The 27,070-nt window shown below is 31.9% G+C and overlaps 1 protein-coding gene and 1 long non-coding RNA gene across 3 annotated transcripts in view; one reads left to right on the top strand and one right to left on the bottom strand.

The window, feature by feature from the left end:
• The window catches only part of rhbdl2 (rhomboid, veinlet-like 2 (Drosophila)), a 55,972-nt gene extending 40,957 nt beyond the window's left edge, over positions 1 to 15,015 (top strand). For both annotated transcript variants that reach the window (XM_062062292.1, XM_062062291.1), the window contains exons 4-8: positions 3,857 to 3,969; positions 4,050 to 4,150; positions 6,426 to 6,486; positions 6,556 to 6,614; positions 14,545 to 15,015. In XM_062062292.1, the coding sequence (XP_061918276.1) occupies positions 3,857 to 3,969; positions 4,050 to 4,150; positions 6,426 to 6,486; positions 6,556 to 6,614; positions 14,545 to 14,727 (517 nt within the window). In that variant the 3' untranslated portion in view covers positions 14,728 to 15,015. The remainder of the gene's footprint in view (positions 1 to 3,856; positions 3,970 to 4,049; positions 4,151 to 6,425; positions 6,487 to 6,555; positions 6,615 to 14,544) is intronic.
• LOC133659696 (uncharacterized) overlaps positions 1 to 27,070 on the bottom strand; it is an 87,324-nt gene that overhangs the window by 51,381 nt on the left and 8,873 nt on the right. The window lies entirely within an intron of this gene.

The following is a 27,070-nucleotide window of genomic DNA, read 5'->3' as shown; positions in this document are numbered from 1 at the left end:
TCTGGTGGTGTCAGAAGAGTATAACATACAGCGGAATTTGGGGAAAAAAAAGTGTAAAAATAAGAATTAGCATGTCACTAAACATGAAGTACACCTTTGTGTACTTATGGACTATTAGATGATTCTTAGTTTTTATTCTAATTAAGGTCCAATAAGCCCAAATAGCAAAGAGAAATAAATAAAAAAACATGTAAACAAACAGCTTGGGCCTTAAAAGGTTTTTAAGACAAGTACATCAAAAATAATGGTAAATTTAATCAATATAAATACAAATATAGTATTTATCTCAATAAAAAAAATCATATATTATAAAAATAAGTACTTTATTAAATATACAAAATTTATAAAAAGAAAATAAACATTTGATCAGGTTTTATGCTGCTGATTTCGGTTCCGATCATCCGCGAGTGAGATCGGTCTATTGCCAGAGGTGTCGTAGTCGTTTTCACTGAGGGCCACATTGCAGTTATGTTTGGCCCCAGAGGGCCGCTTCTAACAGTGAATATTTATTATTACACCATTTTTTAATGCATTTTTTTAAGTAGATTTAAAAACTAAAATGTAAAAAAATACATGGTAAGTTGCAATAATTTCCCCTCAAAATGTAGTGTTTATTACTGTAAATGGAAATACAGTACTGTTGTTTTTATGGTAAAAAAAAAAAAAAAAAGGCAGCTCAGTTGCAAGAATTTTACTGTAAAATGTACATTTGTTTTTTTACTGTAAATTAAAAAAAATGCAATTTTACAGTAAAATTTTGGCACCTGAGCTGCCAGTTTGTTTGTTTTTTTACCGCAATTCAACAAGTGTAGATTTTTTGGTGTATTACTGTAAATGCAAAAATGGCACCACAGTTTATTACAGTAAAAAAATACTGGGTTTTTTTCCATTTTGACAAAAATGCTGTAAAAACCACAGTAATGTCATACTTTTACCATGAAATGTATTGCTACTTTTACATTGCACACTTTGATGGATAACTTGCTTTGAAATCATTATTATTAGTATTGACACCTGTGGTCTATACCAATAACATGTATTAACTGTACTTTTTTATATATATTTTTTTTATGAAGAGGGATATTAGTAGTTTAACGATATCAACACAATATTTAAACAATTTCCTTATTGAGCCAAACAAAATCAATAGTACACAATAACTAAACAAAAACTACTGTTGTAAAATGTAAAAAAAATATGGTAAGTTGCAAAAATTTCCCCTCAAAATGTAGTGTTTATTACTGTAAATGGAAATACAGTACTGCTGTTTTTATGGTAAAAAAAAAAAAGGCAGCTCAGTTGCAAGAATTTTACTGTAAAATGTACATTTGTTTTTTTACTGTAAATTAAAAAAAAATGCAATTTTACAGTAAAATTTTGGCACCTGAGCTGCCAGTTTGTTGTTGTTGTTTTTTTACCACAAATCAACACGTGTAGATTTTTGGGTGTATTACTGTAAATGCAAAAATGGCACCACAGTTTATTACAGTAAAAAAATACTGTTTGTTTTTTTTCATTTAGAGAAGAATGCTGTAAAAACCACAGTAAATGTCACAATTTTACCATGAAATCTATTTCTACTTTTGCATTGCACACTTTGATGGATAACTTGCTTTGAAATCATTATTATTAGTATTTATTTCTATTTAAAAAATGGCTTGAATGTTTGGTAATATATTTTTGCATAATTAAACATTATTTAACATAATTTGCGATTACATGGACTAAATATATATATTTTTTCCTCCCAAAATAGAAAGAAAGAATACATTTAGTAATAAAAGTTACAGTACTTTATTGATACATATTATTTCCAGGCTTTCGAGGGCCAAATTAAATGAAGTGGCGGGCCACATCTGGCCCCCGGGTCTTGAGTTTAACACCTGTGGTCTATACCGATAACATGTATTAACTGTACTTTGAAAAAAATGTATGAAGAGGGAAATTAGTAGTTTAACGATATCAACACAATATTTAAACAATTTCCTTATTGAGCCAAACAAAATCAATAGTACACAATAACTAAACAAAAACTACTGTTGTAAAATGTAAAAAAAAATATGGTGAGTTGCAATAATTTCCCCTCAAAATGTAGTGTATATTACTATAAATGGAAATACAGTACTGCTGTTTTTATGGTAAAAAAAAAAAAAAAAGGCAGCTCAGTTGCCAAAATTTGACTGTAAAATGTACATTTGTTTTTTTTACTGTAAATATAAAAAAATGCAATTTTACAGTAAAATTTTGGCACCTGAGCTGCCAGTTTTTTTTTTTTTTTTACCGCAATTCAACAAGTGTAGATTTTTCGGTGTATTACTGTAAATGCAAAAATGGCACCACAGTTTATTACAGTAAAAAAATACTGGGTTTTTTTCCATTTTGAGAAAAATGCTGTAAAAACCACAGTAATGTCATACTTTTACCATGAAATGTATTGCTACTTTTACATTGCACACTTTGATGGATAACTTGCTTTGAAATCATTATTATTAGTATTGACACCTGTGGTCTATACCAATAACATGTATTAACTGTACTTTTTTATATATATTTTTTTTATGAAGAGGGATATTAGTAGTTTAACGATATCAACACAATATTTAAACAATTTCCTTATTGAGCCAAACAAAATCAATAGTACACAATAACTAAACAAAAACTACTGTTGTAAAATGTAAAAAAAAATATGGTGAGTTGCAATAATTTCCCCTCAAAATGTAGTGTATATTACTATAAATGGAAATACAGTACTGCTGTTTTTATGGTAAAAAAAAAGAAGAAAAAAAAGGCAGCTCAGTTGCAAGAATTTTACTGTAAAATGTACATTTGTTTTTTTACTGTAAATTAAAAAAAATGCAATTTTACAGTAAAATTTTGGCACCTGAGCTGCCAGTTTGTTGTTGTTTTTTTTTACCACAAATCAACACGTGTAGATTTTTGGGTGTATTACTGTAAATGCAAAAATGGCACCACAGTTTATTACAGTAAAGAAATACTGTTTTTTTTTTTTTCATTTAGAGAAAAATGCTGTAAAAACCACAGTAAATGTCACAATTTTACCATGAAATCTATTTCTACTTTTGCATTGCACACTTTGATGGATAACTTGCTTTGAAATCATTATTATTAGTATTTATTTCTATTTAAAAAATGGTTTGAATGTTTGGTAATATATTTTTGCATAATTAAACATTATTTGACATAATTTGCGATTACATGGACTAAATATATATATTTTTTCCTCCCAAAATAGAAAGAAAGAATACATTTAGTAACAAAAGTTACAGTACTTTATTGATACGTATTATTTCCAGGTTTTCGAGGGCCAAATTAAATGAAGTGGCGGGCCACATCTGGCCCCCGGGCCTTGAGTTTGACACCTGTGGTCTATACTGATAACATGTATTAACTGTACTTTTTTAATTTATTTTTTTATGAAGAGGGATATTAGTAGTTTAACGATATCAACACAATATTTAAACAAGTTTCTTTTTGAGCCAAACAAAATCAATAGTACACAATAACTAAACAAAAACTACTGTCTGCTACTCATTGAAATCCTTTGCCTGGTTTTTGCCCTCAAAGTTCTCCTGCATCCTTGTGATACTCCGTAATTATTATTAGCTGAACGGAGCGGCTCCACACTGTGTATGGAGACATACACATAAGGCCTGGGGACTAAAAATTAATACTTTATCAGCCAGAGGGGATCGGCAATAGCGATTACTTAATTTTGTTGATGAAAATGGTCCCATACTGATTGGTAGCCAATTGATAATAACACCAGGAAAATTAGAATTGTCCTAGTCGCTTGTTGCTAGGCAGAATTGACATGACTAATTGAGTGTCTCTTCAGCGTGGAGCACATAGTGGGCAACCTGTTCATGCAGCTCCTGCTCGGCATCCCCTTAGAGATGGTCCACAAAGGGTTTGAAGTGGGCATGATCTACCTGGCGGGGGTCTTGGCAGGTGAGGAACGCCTTTTTAGCGTCTTGGCTCGTGCCGCTAGGGCGGACTTTGTCACGCGTCCACTAACTCTGTCCCTGCAGGGTCGCTGGCCAGCTCCATCTTTGATCCCCTCAGTGCCTTGGTGGGGGCTTCCGGAGGGGTCTACGCCCTCATGGGGGGCTACTTCATGAACGCAGTGGTGGTGAGGTCACATTTCAAATGATTGCGTTGGGATTTATGTTTCAGTTTTTGCTCTTGTATGACAGTTACATAATATTTACATTGTGATTGTGCTATAAAAAAAAAAAATGGAGTATCTAATGGGACTAAATAAATAAATATTTAAATAATTACTTACATGTATTATTAATTATAATTGGAATTAAATACATAAATTGTGTCATTTATTTATTGCAAAAGTATGTTTATTTTTTCAATTATGTCACGATTTAATCATTTTTTTAATTTCATGAATTGATCTTATCTGTCAAACTCACCCATCAAAGTTGGGGGGAGGGGGGGGAGCTTACACAATTTTCATCCAATGATTGCTTTGGTCTGAAGCTTGGAGCCCGCCCACTGACTTTGACGTTTAATTTTATATAAAGTGCTGTCAAACGTGTTCATTAAATAATGAAAAAATAAATAATGAAACTATGAAATAATTAATTAAATCACAAAATCAATTAAACGATTAAGTAATTAAATATTTAAATAGATTATTAAATAATTATATGTACTTTTACATCAAATTAATGAGACATTTAATAACACATTTAGGTATTTAACTCCAATTATTAATCACACATTTAAGTTGATATATCAAGATATATATATTGTTCATTTGAACCTCCTTTAAAAAAAAAAAAAACATTTTTTGTTTAATTATTTCTTCAATTATTTCACGATTTAATCATTTTTTAAATTTCACGAACCTTCGTGAATTGATCTTATCCGTCAAACTCACCCATCAAAGTTGGGAGGCGGAGCTTACACAAATCTCATCCAATGATTGCTTTGGTCTGAAGCCTGGAGCCCGCCCTCTGACTTTGACATTTAATTTTACATGAAGCGCTGCCAAACATTTTTTTTTTTTTTTTTTAAATCATTAAACTATGAAAAAATTAAGTAAATCACAAAATATTATAATCAATTAATTAAACGATTAAGTAATTAAATATTTAAATAGATTATTAAATAATTATATGTACTTTTACATCAAATGAATGAGACATTTAATAACACACTTAGGTATTTAATTCCAATTATTAATCACACATTAAAGTTAATATTTCAAGATGTATTTATTTAACGTTGGTCCATTTGAACCTCCTTTAAAAAAAAAAAATAAAAAAACATTCTCCCTATGGTTAAAAAAACACACAATTGGGAATTTACAAGTTTATTCATGCCAGTCAATTGTGTCATTCATTTATTTATTGCAAAACTATGTTTAATTATTTCTTCAATTATTTCACGATCTAATAATTTTTTTAATTTCATGAACCTTATCTGTCAAACTCACCCATCAAAGTTGGGGGGCGGGGCTTACACAAATCCAAGTCCAATGATTACTTTGGTCTGAAGCCTGGAGTCCGCCCACTGACTTTGACGTTTAATTTTACATGAAGTGCTGCCAAACAGGTTCATTAAATCATTTTAAAAAATCATAAAACTATGAAATAATTAATTAAATCGCAAAATATTAAAATCTATTAATTAAATATTCAAATAGATTATTAAATAATTATATGTACTTTTACATCAAATTAATGAGCCATTTAATAACACATTTAGGTATTTAATTCAAATTATTATTAATCACACATTTAAGTTAATATTTCAAGATGTATTTATTTAATGTTGATCCATTTCAACCTCCTTAAAAAAATCTTAAACACATTTACCCTATGGTTAAAAATAACACAAATGGGAGTTCACAAGCTTATTCCTGCCAGTCAATTGTGTCATTCATTTATTTATTGCAAAAGTATGTTTGATTATTTCTTCAATTATTTCATTATTGGGGGGCGGAGCTTACACAAATCTCATCCAATGATTGCTTTGGTCTGAAGCCTGGAGCCCGCCCACTGACTTTGACGGTTAATTTTATATGAAGTGCTGCCAAACATGTTCATTAAATACTAAAAAAAATAATAATGAAACTATGAAATAATTAATTAAATCACAAAATATTAAAATAAATTAACGGTTAAGTAATTTCAATATTTAAATAGATTAAATAATTGATTTAATACCACATTTAAGTATTTAATTCCAATTATTATTAATCACACATTTTAAATTAATATTTCAAGATGTATTTATTTAATGTTGGTCCATTTGAACCTCCTTAAAAATATTCTGCCTAGCAACACATTTTCCCTATGGTTAAAAAAACATAATTGGGAGTTTACAAGCTTATTCCTGCCAGACGACAATATCACAAAGTTGTTTCCTGTCCTGACTCTTTATAGAATTTCCGGGAGATGATCCCCGTCCTCGGCGTGTTCCGTATCCTCATCATCTTGCTCATCGGTAGGCGGACATCTTTGTTATTTCACACGTTGTTTAGACGCACGCTGACACGCCTCCCATCGTTCTTAGTCGGCGTGGACTTTGGATTCGCTTTCTACAGAAGATTTGCGGGCGACGAGGGTATGAAGGTACGTGAGTTATCTCAGTGTTTGCCAGAAAAATCCTTCCAGCAAGCTGGAATTTAGGATTCGTCGATTAGCTCGATGAAAGGATCCTGCTGGGACTTGATTCACCTTGCACACACACACATATTTGTGTGTGTGTCTCTTCCAGTGTGTAGGATAGTTGCATATTTTGCATAGTACTCGCATCCCTGCCCTACTTAGTACACTCCTGTCCCCTCCCTCCTCTATCCATGCCCCCTGGCTTCTATATACTTCCATCTGTAAACCCGTCCTGCCAGGTTTTAGGCCATTTCATACACACAATGGCTTCAAATCCTCCAAAATAGATACATTTAAGCTACCACTACATTACGACGACAATTTAGCATTTTAGACAGATTGCTTCATATAATGCTGACAAAAAAACTGCAAAAAAAAACAACTGAAAATGTTGCAATATGCATGCCAGGCCAGTAGGTGGCAGTGGCAGTTTGTAAAGAAACACTGACCTCATGCTTGTTGTCTTTTGAACACGGTTTGGTTGCATCGACCGTGAATTCAACTAGATGAGGCAATTCCTGAAGGAATGGCGTGTGAATGCTGAAGTTGAAGTGAAATGCTGACAGAATGTTGGAATGGTTTGAATTTTGAAGAGTTTGAATTTCCAGGAAAAACGGAATTTGGTTTGGAACTTGGGAAAGTGTTAGTTTGAATGTCCAGGATGAGTGGAATGTGTTGATGTTGGAATTGTTTGAATAGCTTGAAAAATGTGGGAATTGGGCAACTTGGAAAAATGCCCCATTCATTTCAATGGGAACTTCCTGGAAATTTGGGAATTTTGGGAAAAGCGGGATGATTAGGAGCATGAATGAGTTGAATTGGTTGGTGTTGGAATTGTTTAAATCAGTCGAGAAATGTTGAAGTAGGAAAATTTTTTAATTGAGAAATGGTATTATGGAATTTCGGGAAAATTGGGAATTTTTCTAGTTCCTAAACCGACTTGATTGTTTGTCCTGACTAAGAGGAATGTTTTGACGGTGAAACAGTTGAAATATGTAAAAGGAGTAGTCAAACGAAAAAGGTTGGCAATCGGGTTAGAAAAAAACCAGGAATTCCTGGAAATGTGTTGAACGTGAAAAATGGTAGTTTGAATGTCCAGGATGAGTGGAATGTGTTGATGTTGGAATGGTTTGAAAAATGTGGGAATTGTGCAACTTGGAAAAATGCCCCATTCATTTCAATGGGAACTTCCTGGAAATTTGGGAAAAGCGGGATGATTAGGAGCATGAATGTCCTGAATGAGTTGAATTGGTTGGTGTTGGAATTGTTTAAATCAGTCAAGAAATGTTGTAGTCATACGAAAAAGGTTGGACATTGGGTTAGAAAAACCCCAGGATTTCCTGGAAATGTGTTGAACGTGGAAAAATGGTAGTTTGATTGTCCAGGATGTGTGGAATGTGTTGATGTTGAAATTGTTTGAATAGCTTGAAAAATGTGGGAATTGTGCAACTTGCAAAAATATCCCATTCATTTCAACGGGAACTTCCTGGAAATTTGGGAATTTTGGGGAAAGCGGGATGATTAGGAGCATGAATGAGTTGAATTGGTTGGTGTTGGAATTGTTTAAATCAGTCAAGAAATGTTGAAGTAGGAACAGTTTTTTAATTGAGAAATGGTATTATGGAATTTCGGGAAAATTGGAAATTTTTCTGGTTCCTAAACCGACTTGATTTTTTGTCCTGACTAGGAGGAATGTTTTGACTGTGGAACAGTTAAAATGGGTTGAAAAATTTAAAAGGAGTAGTCAAACGAAAAAGGTTGGACGTTGGGTAAGAAAAAAAAACAGGAATTCCTGGAAATGTGTTGAACGTGGAAAATGGTAGTTTGAATGTCCAGGCTGAGTGGAATGTGTTCATGTTGAAATGGTTTGAATAGCTTGAAAAATGTGGGAATTGTGCAAATTGGAAAAAGGCCCCATTCATTTCAATGGGAACTTCCTGGAAATTTGAGAAAAGCGGGATAATTAGGAGCATGAATGTCCTGAATGAGTTGAATTGGTTGGTGTTGGAATTGTTTAAATCAGTCAAGAAATGTTGTAGTCAAACGAAAAAGGTTGGACATTGGGTTAGAAAAACCCCAGGAATTCCTGGAAATGTGTTGAACGTGGAAAAATGGTAGTTTGAATGTCCAGGATGTGTGGAATGTGTTGATGTTGAAATTGTTTGAATAGCTTGAAAAATGTGGGAATTGTGGAAGTTTGAAAAATGGACAATTTCTTTTTGAATGGGAAAAATGTCCCTGAAAACTGGGAATTCTTGGAAATCCGGGAATTTTTTTTAATTTTTGAAAGAGAGCACACAATTTTGAACAGGCAGAATATTTTGGAGTTTGAAGGGATTGAATCGGATGTAAAATGTGGGAATTGTGGAACTTTGAAAAATGTCCCGCTCGTTTCAATGGGAATTTCGGGAAAAGCAGGATTTTTTCGGGTAAATGTTAAAAGACTTGAATGTTCTTGAATGGTTGGTGTTGGAATTTTTTTAATCAGTCGAGAAATGTTGAAGTGGTAACATTTTTAATTGAGAAATGGTATTACGGAATTCCTGGAAAACTGGGAATTTTTCCAGTTCAACTTTGTTTTTTGTCCTGATTAAAAGGAATGTTTGATGGTGAGGAGTAGTCGACAGAAAAAAGGGTGAAAAAGGGGGTTGAAGAAGGGGGATTCTGGGAATTCCTGGAATTTTTTTGAACTTGGAAAAATGATCGTTTTCTGTCCAGGATGAGTGGAACATGTTGAAGGTGGAATGGTTTAAATCGGTTGAAAAATGTGGAAATGGTGGAAGTTTGAAAAATGGCCAATTCATTTTGAATGGGAAAAATGTCCCTGAAAACTGGGAATTTTTTTTATATTGTTGAAAGAGAGCACACAATTTTGAACAGGCTGAATATTTTGGAGTTTGAAGGGTTTGAGTCGGATGAAAAATTTGGGAATTGTGGAACTTTGAAAAATGTCCCGCTCTTTTCAATGGGAATTTCGGGAAAAGCAGGATTTTTTTGGGTAAATGTTAAAAGACTTGAATGTTCTTGAATGGTTGGTGTTGGAATTTTTTTAATCAGTCGAGAAATGTTGAAGTGGTAACATTTTTAATTGAGAAATGGTATTACGGAATTCCTGGAAAACTGGGAATTTTTCCAGTTCAACTTTGTTTTTTGTCCTGTTTAAAAGGAATGTTTGATGGTGAGGAGTAGTCGACAGAAAAAAGGGTGAAAAGGGGGTTGAAGAAGGGGGATTCTGGGAATTCCTGGAATTTTTTTGAACTTGGAAAAATTATCGTTTAAATGTCCAGGATGAGTGGAACATGTTGAAGGTGGAATGGTTTCAATCGGTTGAAAATGTGGAAATGGTGGAAGTTTGAAAAATGGCCAATTCATTTTGAATGGGAAAAATGTCCCTGAAAACTGGGAATTTTTTTTAAATTGTTGAAAGAGAGCACACAATTTTGAACAGGCTGAATATTTTGGAGTTGGAAGGGTTTGAGTCGGATGAAAAATTTGGGAATTGTGGAACTTTGAAAAATGTCCCGCTGGTTTCAATGGGAATTTCGGGAAAAGCAGGATTTTTTTTGGGTAAATGTTAAAAGACTTGAATGTTCTTGAATGGTTGGTGTTGGAATTTTTTTAATCAGTCGAGAAATGTTGAAGTAGTAACATTTTTAATTGAGAAATGGTATTACGGAATTCCTGGAAAACTGGGAATTTTTCCAGTTCAACTTTGTTTTTTGTCCTGATTAAAAGGAATGTTTGATGGTGAGGAGTAGTCGACAGAAAAAAGGGTGAAAAAGGGGGTTGAAGAAGGGGGATTCTGGTAATTCCTGGAATTTTTTTGAACTTGGAAAAATGATCGTTTAAATGTCCAGGATGAGTGGAACATGTTGAAGGTGGAATGGTTTGAATCGGTTGAAAAATGTGGAAATGGTGGAAGTTTGAAAAATGGCCAATTCATTTTGAATGGGAAAAATGTCCCTGAAAACTGGGAATTTTTTTTAAATTGTTGAAAGAGAGCACACAATTTTGAACAGGCTGAATATTTTGGAGTTGGAAGGGTTTGAGTCGGATGGAAAATTTGGGAATTGTGGAACTTTGAAAAATGTCCCGCTTGTTTCAATGGGAATTTCGGGAAAAGCGGGATTTTTTTCGGGTAAATGTTAAAAAACTTGAATGTTCTTGAATGGTTGGTGTTGGAATTTTTTTAATCAGTCGAGAAATGTTGAAGTGGTAACATTTTTAATTGAGAAATGGTATTACGGAATTCCTGGAAAACTGGGAATTTTTCCAGTTCAACTTTGTTCTTTGTCCTGATTAAAAGGAATGTTTGATGGTGAGGAGTAGTCGACAGAAAAAAAGGCGAAAAAAGGGGTTGAAGAAGGGGGATTCTGGGAATTCCTGGAATTTTTTTGAACTTGGAAAAACGATTGTTTAAATGTCCAGGATGAGTGGAACATGTTGAAGGTGGAATGGTTTGAATCGGTTGAAAAATGTGGAAATGGTGGAAGTTTGAAAAATGGCCAATTCATTTTGAATGGGAAAAATGTCCCTGAAAACTGGGAATTTTTTTTTAATTGTTGAAAGAGAGCACACAATTTTGAACAGGCTGAATATTTTGCAGTTGGAAGGGTTTGAGTCGGATGAAAAATTTGGGAATTGTGGAACTTTGAAAAATGTCCCGCTCGTTTCAATGGGAATTTCGGGAAAAGCAGGATTTTTTGGGGTAAATGTTAAAAGACTTGAATGTTCTTGAATGGTTGGTGTTGGAATTTTTTAATCAGTCGAGAAATGTTGAAGTGGTAACATTTTTAATTGAGAAATGGTATTACAGAATTCCTGGAAAACTGGGGATTTTTCCAGTTCAACTTTGTTTTTTTGTCCTGATTAAAAGGAATGTTTGATGGTGAGGAGTAGTCGACAGAAAAAAGGGTGAAAAAGGGGGATTCTGGTAATTCCTGGAATTTTTTTGAACTTGGAAAAATGATCGTTTAAATGTCCAGGATGAGTGGAACATGTTGAAGGTGGAATGGTTTGAATCGGTTGAAAAATGTGGAAGTTTGAAAAATGGCCAATTCATTTTGAATGGGAAAAATGTCCCTGAAAACTGGGAATTTTTTTTAAATTGTTGAAAGAGAGCACACAATTTTGAACAGGCTGAATATTTTGCAGTTGGAAGGGTTTGAGTCGGATGAAAAATTTTAACGATATTATCGGCCGATAAATGCTTTAAAATGTAATATCGGAAATTATCGGTATCGGTTTCAAAAAGTAAAATGTATGACTTTTTAAAACGCCGCTGTGTACACGGACGTAGGGAGAAGTACAGAGCGCCAATAAACCTTAAAGGCACTGCCTTTGCGTGCCGGCCCAGTCACATAATATCTACGGATTTTCACACACACAAGTGAATGCAAGGCATACTTGGTCAACAGCCATACAGGTCACACTGAGGGTGGCCGTATAAACAAGTTTAACACTGTTACAAATATGCGCCACAGTGTGAACCCACACCAAACAAGAATGACAAACACATTTCGGGAGAACATCCGCACCGTAACACAACATAAACACAACAGAACAAATACCCAGAACCCCTTGCAGCACTAACTCTTCCGGGACGCTACAATAGACACCCCTCTGCTACACCCTTCCCCCACACACCTCAATCCCACCCACCTCAACCTCCTCATGCTCTCTCAGGAAGAGCATGTCCCAAATTCCAAGCTGCTGTTTTGAGGCGTGTTAAAAAAAAAAAAGCACTTTGTGACTTCAATAATAAATATGGCAGTGCCATGTTGGCATTTTTTTCCATAACTTGAGTTGATTTATTTTGGAAAACCTTGTTACATTGTTTAATGCATCCAACGGGGCATCACAACAAAATTAGGCATAATAATGTGTTAATTCCACCACTGTATATATCGGTATCGGTTGATATCGGAATCGGTAATTAAGAGTTGGACAATATCGTAATATCGGCAAAAAAGCCGTTATCGGACATTTCTAATCTAAAGTGTTATTTTCATGTAAAAAAGGCTGCAGTTGCGCCAAGGTAATTTAGAAATGGGTCGATAATTTGAGAAACTTGTAGGATCAAGACTAGGGATGTCCGATAATATCGCGTTAAAATGTAATATCGGAAATGATCGGTATCGTTTTTTTTATTATCTGTATCGTTTGTTTCTTTTTATTTTTTTATTTTTTATTAAATCAACATAAAAAACACAAGATACACTTACAATTAGTGCATCAACCCAAAAAAACCTTCCTCCCTCATTCACACAAAAGGGTTGTTTCTTTCTGTTATTAATATTCTGCTTCCTACATTATATATCAATATATATCAATACAGTCTGCAAGGGATACAGTCCGTAAGCACACATGATTGTGCGTGCTGCTGCTCCACTAATAGTACTAACCTTTAACAGTTAATTTTACTCATTTTCATTAATTACTAGTTTCTAGTTTGATTGCTTGATTGATTGATTTTCATTAATTACTAGTTTCTATGTAACTGTTTTTATATTGTTTTACTTTCTTTTTTATTCAAGAAAATGTTTTTAATTTAGTTATCTTATTTTATTATTATTTTTAAAAAGTACCTTATCTTCACCATACCTGGTTGTCCAAATTAGGCATAATAATGTGTTAATTCCACGACTGCATATATCGGTTGATATCGGTATCGGTAATTAAAGAGTTGGACAATATCGGAATATCGGCAAAAAGCCATTATCGGACATCCCTAATCAAGACCTGTTTTGTTTTTTTTAATCAAAGGCTCAACAACTGCTCCTTTACAAAAAGAGCTGCTGTTGATGATGTCCCTGGCAGTGTTTTTCAACCTTTTTTGAGCCAAGGCACAAAAATCCAGAGGCACACCACCAGCAGAAATCATGAAAAAAATTAACTCAGTTGACAGTAAAAAGTCGTTGTCGCAATTGTTGGATATGACTTTAAAACATAACCAAGCATGCATCACTATAGCTCTTGTCTCAAAGTAGGTGTACTGTCACCACCTGTCACGTCACACCCTGACTTATTCGGACTTTTTTGCTGTTTTCCTGTGTGTAGTGTTTTACTTCTTGTCTTGCACTCCTATTTTTATTTTGGTGGCTTTTTCTCTCTTTTTGGTATTTTCCTGTAGCAGTTTCTTGTCTTCTTTTGAGCGATATTTCCCGCATCTACTTTATTTTAGCAATCAAGAATATTTCAGTTGTTTTTATCCTTCTTTGTGGGGACATTGTTGATTGTCATGTCATGTTCGGATGTACATTGTGGACGCCGTCTTTGCTCCACAGTAAGTCTTTGCTGTCGTCCAGCATTCTGTTTTTGTTTACTTTGTAGCCAGTTCAGTTTTAGTTTCGTTCTGCATAGCCTTCCCTAAGCTTCAATGCCTTTTCTTAGAGGCACTCACCTTTTGTTTATTTTTGGTTTAAGCATAAGACACCTTTTTACCTGCACGCTGCTGCCACCTACTGATATGGAAGAGTATTACTGCCGAGCTCTAGACAGCACCGACACTCAACAACAACACATCATTTGCAGACTATAATTACTGGTTTGCAAAAAATATTTTTAACCCAAATAGGTGAAATTAGGCACACCAGACTGTATCACAAGGCACACTAGTGTGCCGCGGCACAGTGGTTGAAAAACATCGCCCTAACAGACAAGTCAATAGAGTCCCAGACTTCTTTAAAAAAGCAAGGGGGGACTGGGTCTGTGGGACAGGATGAGGGTTTTAGTTTGTCAACTCGTCATGACCATAAAGAGGTACGTGTTCCTCCCCACTTTCTCATGCACCCCAGATCATGACTAAAGTTAAAAGATGCTTGATGTAATTAACACCTGCTTGCTCTGCGCTGATCGCTGGCATTCACGCTGACTGACGTGTCTCCTCATCAAGGTGTCATTCGTGGCTCACTTCGGAGGGATCGTGGCGGGCATGACCATCGGCTACGTCTTCTTCAGCGACTACAACAAGAAGCTGCTGAAAGACCCTCGTTTCTGGATTTGTATCGTAGGCTACTTGGTTTTTTTCCTCTTTGCTGTTCTTTTCAACATCTTCCTCTCGCCCGCCTCGTTGTAGCAGCGCACACCCAAACTCACTTTTTTTTTTTTTTACAAGGAGCACTAAGACTCATTTTTACCCACTTTCACAACTTGTTTTTAATGAATGTACTGTAGTTGGACACGCCCTCTGCTGGTGACAAGTAGTAATGCAGGGGTTTTAAGAAAGTGCCTTTTTAAAAGTGAATGATTGAACATGTTTGACGACATTGTAAATAAGTATTTCCATTACACAGCAGGTACATCTTTTTAAGAGTTCATACCCACCGTTTTTGTATTCATGTTTTATTATATTAAAAAAGCAAGTATGTGAGTAACGACTTGATTATTTACTGCATTAATACAAATGTAAATCATACAAACTATATTTTTAAATGCAGAGAATATGTATTGCATTAAAATATCAAATATCATAAATATTGATCTGTATTCTGGCATAGTGTATACAATATCATACTGATAGGTAATAAGTAGGGATGTCCGATAATGGCTTTTTGCCGATATCCGCAATTCCGATATTGTCCAACTCTTTAATTACCGATACCGATATCAACCGATACCGATACTGATATGTACAGTTGTGGAATTAACACATTATTATGCCTAATTTGGACAACCAGGTATGGTGAAGATAAGGTCCTTTTTTTTTTAAATTAATAAAATAAAATAAGATAAATAAATTAAAAACATTTTCTTGAATATTAAAGAAAGTAAAACAATATAAAATCAGTTACATAGAAACTAGTAATTAATGAAAATGAGTAAAATTAACTGTTAAAGGTTAGTACTATTAGTGAACCAGCAGCACGCACAATCATGTGTGCTTACGGACTGTATCCCTTGCAGACTGTATTGATATATATTGATATATAATGTAGGAACCAGAATATTAATAACAGAAAGAAACAACCCTTTTTTGTGAATGAGTGTAAATGGGGGAGGGAGGTTTTTTGGGTTGGTGCACTAATTGTAAGTGTATCTTGTGTTTTTTATGTGGATTTAATTAAAAAAAACAAAAAAACAAAAAACGATACCGATAATAAAAAAAACGATACCGATAATTTCCGATATTACATTTTAACGCATATATCGGCCGATAATATCTAGTAATAAGGCCTCAGTGAGTGTATGGCCCACTCACTATCTGTATCTACACAGTGCTCTTTAAAACGATTAGTGTTTCATAATGCTTGTTATCTGCTGGATTGAAGAAAAGTCACTAACATTTCCAAAAGGCTTTAAAACTTATACATTAATACACACATGACAATAACACCATTTAAAATACAACATATTATTTACATATTAATGTAGGTTAGACAATAACCATAAAAGTACAATTGTTTACAGAAAAGCCCAAACGCTAAATATTGTATAATTATTACTGTGAATTAGGGATGTCCGATAATGGCTTTTTGCCGATATCCGATATTCCGATATTGTCCAACTCTTTAATTACTGATACCGATATATGCATTCGTGGAATTAACACATTATTATGCCTAATTTGGACAACCAAGTATGGTGAAGATAAGGTACTTTTTAAAAAAAATAGTAAAATAAGATAAATAAATTAAAAACATTTTCTTGAATAAAAAAGAAAGTACAACAATATAAAAACAGTTACATAGAAACTAGTAATGAATGAAAATGAGTAAAATTAACTGTTAAAGGTTAGTACTATTGGTGGACCAGCAGCACGCACAATCATGTGTGCTTACGGACTGTATCCCTTGCAGACTGTATTGATATATATTGATATATAATGTAGGAACCAGAATATTAATAACAGAAAGAAACAACCCTTTTGTGTGAATGAGTGTAAATGGGGGAGGGAGGTTTTTTGGGTTGGTGCACTAATTGTAAGTGTATCTTGTGTTTTATATGTTGATTTAATTAAAAAAAAAACGATACCGATAAAAAAAAAAAAACGATACCGATAATTTCCGATATAACATTTTAACGCATATATCGGCCGATAATATCTAGTAATAAGGCCTCAGTGAGTGTATGGCCCACTCACTATCTGTATCTACACAGTGCTCTTTAAAACGATTAGTGTTTCATAATGCTTGTTATTTGCTGGATTGAAGAAAAGTCACTAACATTTCCAAAAGGCTTTAAAACTTATACATTAATACACACATGACAATAACACCATTTAAAATACAACATATTATTTACATATTAATGTAGGTTAGACAATAACCATAAAAAGTACAATTGTTTACGGAAAAGCCCAAACGCTAAATATTGTATAATTATTACTGTGAATTAGGGATGTCCGATAATGGCTTTTTGCCGATATCCGATATTCCGATATTGTCCAACTCTTTAATTACCGATACCGATATCAACCGATATATGCAGTCGTGGAATTAACACATTATTATGCCTAATTTGGACAACCAGGTATGGTGAAGATAAGGTACTTTTTTAAAAAATTAGTAAAATAAGATAAATAAATTAAAAACATTTTCTTGAATAAAAAAGAAAGTACAACAATATAAAAACAGTTACATAGAAACTAGTAATGAATGAAAATGAGTAAAATGAACTGTTAAAGGTTAGTACTATTAGTGGACCAGCAGCACGCACAATCATGTGTGCTTACGGACTGTATCCCTTGCAGACTGTATTGATATATATTGATATATAATGTAGGAAGCAGAATATTAATAACAGAAAGAAACAACCCTTTTGTGTGAATGAGTGTAAATGGGGGAGGGAGGTTTTTTGGGTTGGTGCACTAATTGTAAGTGTATCTTGTGTTTTTTATGTTGATTTAATTAAAAAAAAACAACAAAAAAACGATACTGATAATAAAAAAAACGATACCGATATTACATTTTAACGCATATATCGGCCGATAATATCTAGTAATAAGGCCTCAGTGAGTGTATGGCCCACTCACTATCTGTATCTACACAGTGCTCTTTAAAACGATTAGTGTTTCATAATGCTTGTTATCTGCTGGATTGAAGAAAAGTCACTAACATTTCCAAAAGGCTTTAAAACTTATACATTAATACACACATGACAATAACACCATTTAAAATACAACATATTATTTACATATTAGTTTAGGTTAGACAATAACCATAAAAGTACAATTGTTTACGGAAAAGCCCAAACGCTAAATATTGTATAATTATTACTGTGAATATATTGTATTACTGGTATAATGTGGTACTATGCGAATATTCTCTATCATTTTATTTTTGTTTTTTTAGTGTGAATTTTTTTTTTTGGTTCGTTTACAAATAGTCATACAGTAGTAAGTAGAAATATTACTACTGTTGGTTTTCAAAGGGTAAAACGCTTCAATTGATGCGCTTAATCATTGTCAATTTGTGTTTTTTTGTGATTTATATGGGAAGTGGTTTCGATGCCGCTGAGATAGGCTCCAGCATTCATGTAAATAATTCAATGTGATTATCTTATGTGATGACTGTATTATGATGATAGTATATATGATAGTATATATCTGTATCATGAATTAATTTAAGTGGACCCCGACTTAAACAAGTTGAAAAACTTATTCGGGTGTTACCATTTAGTGGTCAATTGTATGGAATATGTACTTCACTGTGCAACCTACTAATAAAAGTCTCAATCAATCAATCAATCAATCAGTCCCCGAAAGGGACAAGCGGTAAGAAACGGATGGATGGAAGTGGTTTGACGGCGCTATCTGCAAGTGGAAAAAGAACGCAAGAGGCGCCGTTTTAAAAGCCGATTCTTTCAACACGATTCCGTGACAACTTCAAGATGTGACGACGTGAGACTGCACATAATGCAAGTACACTCCTTTCTACTGTTTGTCTTTGCTTCTCAGTCAAAACTTTATATAAGACTTTTCGAGTGCTTCAAGGGTCTACTGAAAGCCACTACTAGCGACCACGCAGTCTGATAGTTTATATATCAATGATGAAATCTGAACATTGCAACACATGCCAATACGGCCGGGTTAACTTATAAAGTGACATTTTAAATTTCCCGGGAAACTTCCGGCTGAAAACGTCTATGTATGATGACGTTTGCGCGTGACGTCAAGGGTTGAAGGAGACATTTTGGAATAGCACGTCGCCAGTTTAAGTCGTCTCTTTTCACCACATAATTCCACAGTATTCTGGACATCTGTGTTGGTGAATCTTTTGCAATTTGTTCAATTAACAATGGAGACTGCAAAGAAGAAAGCTGTAGGTGGGATCGGTGTATTAGCGGCTGGCTGCAGCAACACAACCAGGAGGACTTTGAGTTGGATAGCAGACGCGCTACCGTGAGTACAGCTTTGGCTTCCAAACATTTGATCGCTTGCCCGTACGTGCGTGGCGCTATGTGCATGTCACGTACGTAACTGGGGAAATATATGTTTCTTGCCGACTGTGTGGTGCATTATGAAACCTAAAATAGCACAAGGGAGACCCCCGGACTGTTCAACAACTTAAGCTGTACATCAAGCAAGAATGGGAAAGAATTCCACCTGAGAAGCTTCAAAAATGTGTCTCCTCAGTTCCCAAACCTTTACTGAGTGTTGTTAAAAGGAAAGGCCATGTAACACAGTGGTGAACATGCCCTTTCCCAACTACTTTGGCACGTGTTGCAGCCTTGAAATTCTAAGTTAATTATTATTTGCAAAAAAAAAAATAAAGTTTGAGTTTGAAAATCAAATATGTTGTCTTTGTAGTGCATTCAATTGAATATGGCTTGAAAAGGATTTGCAAATCATTGTATTCCGTTTATATTTACATCCAACACAATTATCCAACTCATATGGAAACGGGGTTTGTATCAAAACCAGGCATTATTAGCACATTTTATTTTATTCATGGCTTTTTGTTACCTGTAAATGGTGTAAAACTGGATATGCACTACTGCAGCGTTTCTCAAAGTGTGGGGCGCGCCCCACTGGTGGGGAATAGAGACATGACAGGTGGGGCGCGAGGAACGGGAGGAAATTTCACTTTCATTTTTTTTTTTTTTCAATTATATTCTTCGATATTTTTTTTTACTATGCTTTCATTTTCTATACACACTGTAAATAACTTTGTGATTCTGTCTGTGAAATCCGCTATATAAATAAATGTAAATTACTTATTTTTCCTGTAGGCTTTAAATTTCTAGGTAGGAGCGAAAGTTTGACAGACATAGCAACAGTAACTAATGGGGGCGGGGCTAAGCGGAAGCTTTGTGAATGGCGAGTCACTGTGCGAGGATTTGCTGTTTTGCAAATACATAAAAAATAGAGCCAATGCTGATGAGCTGTTCAATATAATGGACGGTTTCCTCAAAGAACACGACCTTAAATGGGAAAACTGTGTGGGCTTTTGCTCTGATGGCGCACAGACCATGGCAAAGTCAAGAAACGGGCTGCAGGCTCTAATAAAGAGGGTTGCGCCAAATGCGCATTGGACACACTGTCACTCGCGTCAAGGCAGCTCAGCCCCAAACTCAATGAGGTTTTAACAGTGGCAGTGTCAAGTCTGCAACCCCCATTTGAAAAGCTGTGCAGTGCAAAACAGGCTCATTGCAGCCACTAATGCTGGAGTACTGTAAAACTCATGTTCACTTGCCCTGTCTTGCCAAATGCATTAGCTCCTCCTTTTTTTTTTGCAAAGATTGCAAAGTGCCACTTTTATTTTCATTTATTATTGAACTTGATGCAAGTTATTTGATTTATTATTGAACTTGATGCAAGTTATAACACTTTTATTTGATTTATTATTGAACTTGATGCAAGTTATAACACTTTTATTTGATTTATTATTGAACTTGATGCAAGTTATAACACTTTTATTTGATTTATTATTGAACTTGATGCAAGTTATAACACTTTTATTTGATTTATTATTGAACTTGATGCAAGTTGTAACACTTTTATTTGATTTATTATTGAACTTGATGCAAGTTATAACACTTTTGTTTGATTTATTATTGAACTTGATGCAAGTTATAACACTTTTATTTGATTTGTTATTGAACTTGATGCGAGTTATAACACTTTTATTTGATTTATTATTGAACTTGATGCGAGTTATAACCCTTTTATTTGATTTATTATTGAACTTGATGCGAGTTATAACACTTTTATTTGATTTATTATTGAACTTGATGCTAGTTATAACACTTTTGTTTGATTTATTATTGAACTTGATGCAAGTTATAACACTTTTTTTTTATTTATTATTGAACTTGATGCAAGTTATAACACTTTTATTTGATTTATTATTGAACTTGATGCAAGTTATAACACTTTTATTTGAACTTGATGCAAGTTATAACACTTTTGTTTGATTTATTATTGAACTTGATGCAAGTTATAACACTTTTTTTTATTTATTATTGAACTTGATGCAAGTTAACACTTTTTTTTATTTATTATTGAACTTGATGCAAGTTATAACACTTTTATTTGATTTATTATTGAACTTGATGCAAGTTATAACATTTTTATTTATTTATTATTGAACTTGATGCAAGTTATAACACTTTTTTTGATTTATTATTGAACTTGATGCAAGTTATAACACTTTTATTTGATTTATTATTGAACTTGATGCAAGTTATAACACTTTTTTGGATTTATTATTGAACTTGATGCAAGTTATAACACTTTTATTTGATTTATTATTGAACTTGATGCAAGTTATAACACTTTTTTGGATTTATTATTGAACTTGATGCAAGTTATTTGATTTATTATTGAACTTGATGCAAGTTATAACACTTTTTTGGATTTGATTTATTATTGAACTTGATGCAAGTTATAACACTTTTATTTGATTTATTATTGAACTTGATGCAAGTTATAACACTTTTTTGGATTTATTATTGAACTTGATGCAAGTTATTTGATTTATTATTGAACTTGATGCAAGTTATTTGATTTATTATTGAACTTGATTCAAGTTATAACACTTTTTTGGATTTATTATTGAACTTGATGGAAGTTATAACACTTTTGTTTTATTTATTATTGAACTTGATGCAAGTTATTTTATTTGATATTGAACTTGATGCAAGTTACACCACAGCTGCACAGTTATTTTATTTATTATTGAACTTGATGTTATTTTGTGTTTATTGAGTTTGAATGTATACAACTTGATGTTACTTGATGTTCAATAAATTTGAAAATGTTAAGCTTGGCATTAGCGTTCTGTTGGGGCGACGGGGGCAGGTGGGGCTTGAAAACTCCCCCTTGTCCAAAGTGGGGGATGACAAAAAAGTTTGAGAACCACTGCACTACTGTATACAAATATAGTTATTAAATACCACTTTTAAACATTTTTTTTTTACTTATTTACATGTTTAATGTCATATGGACATCATTTGAATGTGTTTAAAACTCGAGCCGTAGAGTTATTTTAAACAGATTTCTTTTAATGAAGTCATTACTTCCAGCATGGAAGCAGGGTGGGAAATCAGATATACATAGATTTTTTTTCTTTCTAAACTATAGATTGAACGAGGCAAGTATTGACGAGGGGGCAGTTGTTGTCCTATAGCGTCCTGCATGTACTGTAACACGGTAAAGAATCATGTTGTGTACATGGCTTAAAGACATACTGTACAACACACACACACACACACACACACACACGCACGTAGCATCATCATGTGGAAAAATGACTGATAGATTTTAAAAAAAAAGGCAAATAGAGGCGAGCTGCTGTGTGTGAAGTCAATACGTGTTGTGACCTAAATGCATGCATCATGTTATTGACCTGCACGCCTCACAGCAGTAGTTGGCACTCTTCCCTCAAACACTTTGGCCAAGCCAAGAGGAGGAGGAGGAAGGTCACTTGGAGTTTAGGCCAGGCGATGCTAACCTTTTTTTTTTTTGGGGTTAACTATTTTGGTGAGCGTGTCAGGGGCCGTATGACCAGAGGAGATTTAAGTCACCACCGGCAGTCTGTCCATGCCGCTGCAAGGTAAACACAAACCTTTAAATAAATATATACTAGGATGCAAAATGTTTTTATGGATATTCTACGACTAACCAAAGAATACTTTGTGTCGGTTAAGTAGTTTGTGTCAAAGCTAAATGGAACGGGACCCTAAATGATGTCTTGTAAGTACTGATCGTAAAAATGTGCACGTATTAAACATGACAAAATAGAACAAAGTTAGCATTTTAAAACTGTAGTAACTTGTAATATTTTTTCTGCCTTCAAATATAACCTCAAAACATATTCAAACTATTTTGTTTTAAATTCTAAAAATGTATATTTGACATATTTGGATTACATTTTAAAATATGAACATGTATCAGAAAAAATATGTTTATTTTACTGTAGTAACTTGTAATATTTTTCCTGCCTTCAGATACAACCTCAAAACATATTCAAACTATTTTGTTTTAAATTATAATAATTTATATTTGACATATTTGTATTATATTTTAAATATGAACATGTATCAGAAACAATCTGATTATTTTACTGTAGTAACTTGTAATATGTTTTCCTGCCTTCAGATACAACCTCAAAACATATTCAAACTATTTTGTTTTAAATTCTAAAAATGTATATTTGACATATTTTATATTGTATATTAAATATGAACATGTACCACAAACAATGTGATTATTTTACTGTAGTAACTTGTAATATGTTTTCCTGCCTTCAAATACAACCTCAAAACATATTCAAACTATTTGGTTTTAAATTCTAAAAATGTATATTTGACATATTAGAATTATATTTTAAATATGAACATGTATCAGAAACAATGTGATTATTTTACTGTAGTAACTTGTAATATTTTGCCTGCCTTCAAATACAACCTCAAAACATATTAAAACTATTTTGTTTTAAATTCTAATAATTTATATTTGACATATTTGGATTATATTTTAAATATGAACATGTATCAGAAACGATCTGATTATTTTACTGTAGTAACTTGTAATATGTTTTCCTGCCTTCAATTACAACCTCAAAACATATTCAAACTATTTTGTTTTAAATTCTAAAAATGTATATTTGACATATTTTAAATGATATATTAAACATGAACATGTACCAGAAACAATGTGAATTATTTTACTGTAGTAACTTGTAATATTTTTTCCTGCCTTCAAATACAACCTCAAAACATATTCAAAATATTTTGTTTTAAATTCTAATAATTTATATTTGACATATTTGGATTATATTTTAAATATGAACATGTATCAGAAACAATGTGATTCTTTTACTGTAGTAACTTGTAATATGTTTTCCTGCCTTCAAATACAACCTCAAAACATATTCAAACTATTTTGTTTAAAATTCTAAAAATGTATATTTGACATATTTTATATTATATATTAAATATGAACATGTACCACGAACAATGTGATTATTTTACTCTAGTAACTTGTAATATTTTTCCTGCCTTCAAATATAACCTCAAAACATATTCAAACTATTTTGTTTTAAATTCTAAAAATGTATATTTGACATATTTTATATTACATTTTAAATATGAACATGTATCAAACAATGTGATTATTTAACTGTATTAACTTGTAATATTTTTTCCTGCCTTCAAATACAACCTCAAAACATATTCAAACTATTTTGTTTTAAATTATAATAATTTATATTTGACATATTTGTATTATATTTTAAATATGAACATGTATCAGAAACAATCCGATTATTTTACTGTAGTAACTTGTAATATGTTTTCCTGCCTTCAAATACAACCTCAAAACATATTCAAACTATTTTGTTTAAAATTCTAAAAATGTATATTTGACATATTTTATATTATATATTAAATATGAACATGTACCACGAACAATGTGATTATTTTACTCTAGTAACTTGTAATATTTTTCCTGCCTTCAAATATAACCTCAAAACATATTCAAACTATTTTGTTTTAAATTCTAAAAATGTATATTTGACATTTTATATTACATTTTAAATATGAACATGTATCAAACAATGTGATTATTTAACTGTATTAACTTGTAATATTTTTTCCTGCCTTCAAATACAACCTCAAAACATATTCAAACTATTTTGTTTTAAATTATAATAATTTATATTTGACATATTTGTATTATATTTTAAATATGAACATGTATCAGAAACAATCCGATTATTTTACTGTAGTAACTTGTTATATGTTTTCCTGCCTTCAAATACAAACTCAAAACATATTCAAACTATTTTGTTTTAAATTCTAAAAATGTATATTTGACATATTTTAATTGATATATTAAACATGAACATGTACCAGAAACAATGTGATTATTTTACTGTAGTAACTTGTAATATTTTTTCCTGCCTTCAAATACAACCTCAAAACATAGTCAAACTATTTTGTTTTAAATTCTAATAATTTATATTTGACATATTTGGATTATATTTCAAATATGAACATGTATCAGAAACAATCTGATTATTTTACTGTAGTAACTTGTAATATGTTTTCCTGCCTTCAAATACAACCTCAAAACATATTCAAACTATTTTGTTTTAAATTCTAAAAATGTATATTTGACATATTTTAATTTATATATTAAACATGAACATGTACCAGAAACAATGTGATTATTTTACTGTAGTAACTTGTAATATTTTTTCCTGCCTTCAAATACAACCTCAAAACATATTCAAACTATTTTGTTTTAAATTCTAATAATTTATATTTGACATATTTGGATTATATTTTAAATATGAACATGTATCAGAAACAATGTGATTATTTTACTGTAGTAACTTGTAATATTTTTTCCTGCCTTCAAATACAACCTCAAAACATATTCAAACTATTTTGTTTTAAATTCTAAAAATTTATATTTGACATATTTTATATTATATTTTAAATATGAACATGTATCAGAAACAATGTGATTATTTTACTGTAGTAACTTGTAATATTTTTTCCTGCCTTCAAATACAACCTCAAAACATATTCAAACTATTTTGTTTTAAATTCTAATAATTTATATTTGACATATTTGGATTATATTTCAAATATGAACATGTATCAGAAACAATCTGATTATTTTACTGTAGTAACTTGTAATATGTTTTCCCGCCTTCAATTACAACCTCAAAACATATTCAAACTATTTTGTTTTAAATTCTAAAAATGTATATTTGACATATTTTATATTATAATTTAAATATGAACATGTATCAGAAACAATGTGATTATTTTACTGTAGTAACTTGTAATATTTTTTCCTGCCTTCAAATACAACCTCAAAACATATTCAAAATATTTTCTTTTAAATTCTAATAATTTATTTTGGACATTTAGATTATATTTCAAACATGAACATGTATTAGACAAGATACAAATGCAATTAAGTATTGTACTTTTTACTATTTGTCTTTCCTTCAGATTTAATCTCAAAATTGATTTTGTTCAATTCTAATTATATTTGGATTATATATTTCAAAATATGTATTAAACACAGTACAAATACAGTAAATTTAAGATTATTTAATTGTAATAATTTGCATGATTTTCCCTTCCTTCAAATCTAACCTCAAAAGATTCAAAATAAACTAACAATTATAATAATTTATATTTGACAGATTTGGATTATATTTTAAAATATGTATTACACAAGCACTAAAATTATGATTATTTTATTTCAGTCACCTGCACTATTTGTTTGCTTTTAAGTCTAATTTAAAAACATTACATTTTTAATTTGAAATATGTACATGTATTAAACACAAAACAAATACAATATAATGTGTAAAGTATGTACATGTATCAAACATGATACAAATACCAAGAAGTTAGAATTCATTTATTGTAGGACCTTGCACTATTCAACTGAACATATTCAAAATTGAGTTTTTTTAATTATAATATTTGGATTATATATTTAAATATCAATGTGTTAACACAATACAAATATACTACATTTGGGATTATTTTATTGTAATAACTTGCACTATTTTTTCTGCCTTCAAGTCTAACCTCAAAACATTACATTTTCTAAAATTCTATTAATTTAAATTTCACAAATTTTGATTTTATTTTTTAATATGTAGATGTAAACAATACAAATACAATAAAGTTAGTGTTGTTTAATTGTAGAAATTTACACATTTTTCTGCCTTCAAATCTAACCTCAAAACATATTCAAACTATTTTGTTTTAAATGAAAAAAAATGTATATTTGACATATTTTATATTATATTTTAAATATGAAAATGTATCACAAACAATGTGATTATTTTACTGTAGTAACTTGTAATATTTTTCCTGCCTTCAAATACAACCTCAAAAAATATTCAAAATATTTTGTTTTAAATTTTCTAATAATTTAAATTTGACATTTTATATTATATGTGATATATATCACAAATTTGGATTTTATTTTTTAATATTTAGAT

This window comes from Entelurus aequoreus, linkage group LG11 (assembly GCF_033978785.1).
Source record: "Entelurus aequoreus isolate RoL-2023_Sb linkage group LG11, RoL_Eaeq_v1.1, whole genome shotgun sequence".
In the NCBI taxonomy this organism is placed as follows: Eukaryota; Metazoa; Chordata; class Actinopteri; order Syngnathiformes; family Syngnathidae; genus Entelurus; species Entelurus aequoreus.
This window is presented reverse-complemented; position numbering and strand designations above follow the sequence as displayed.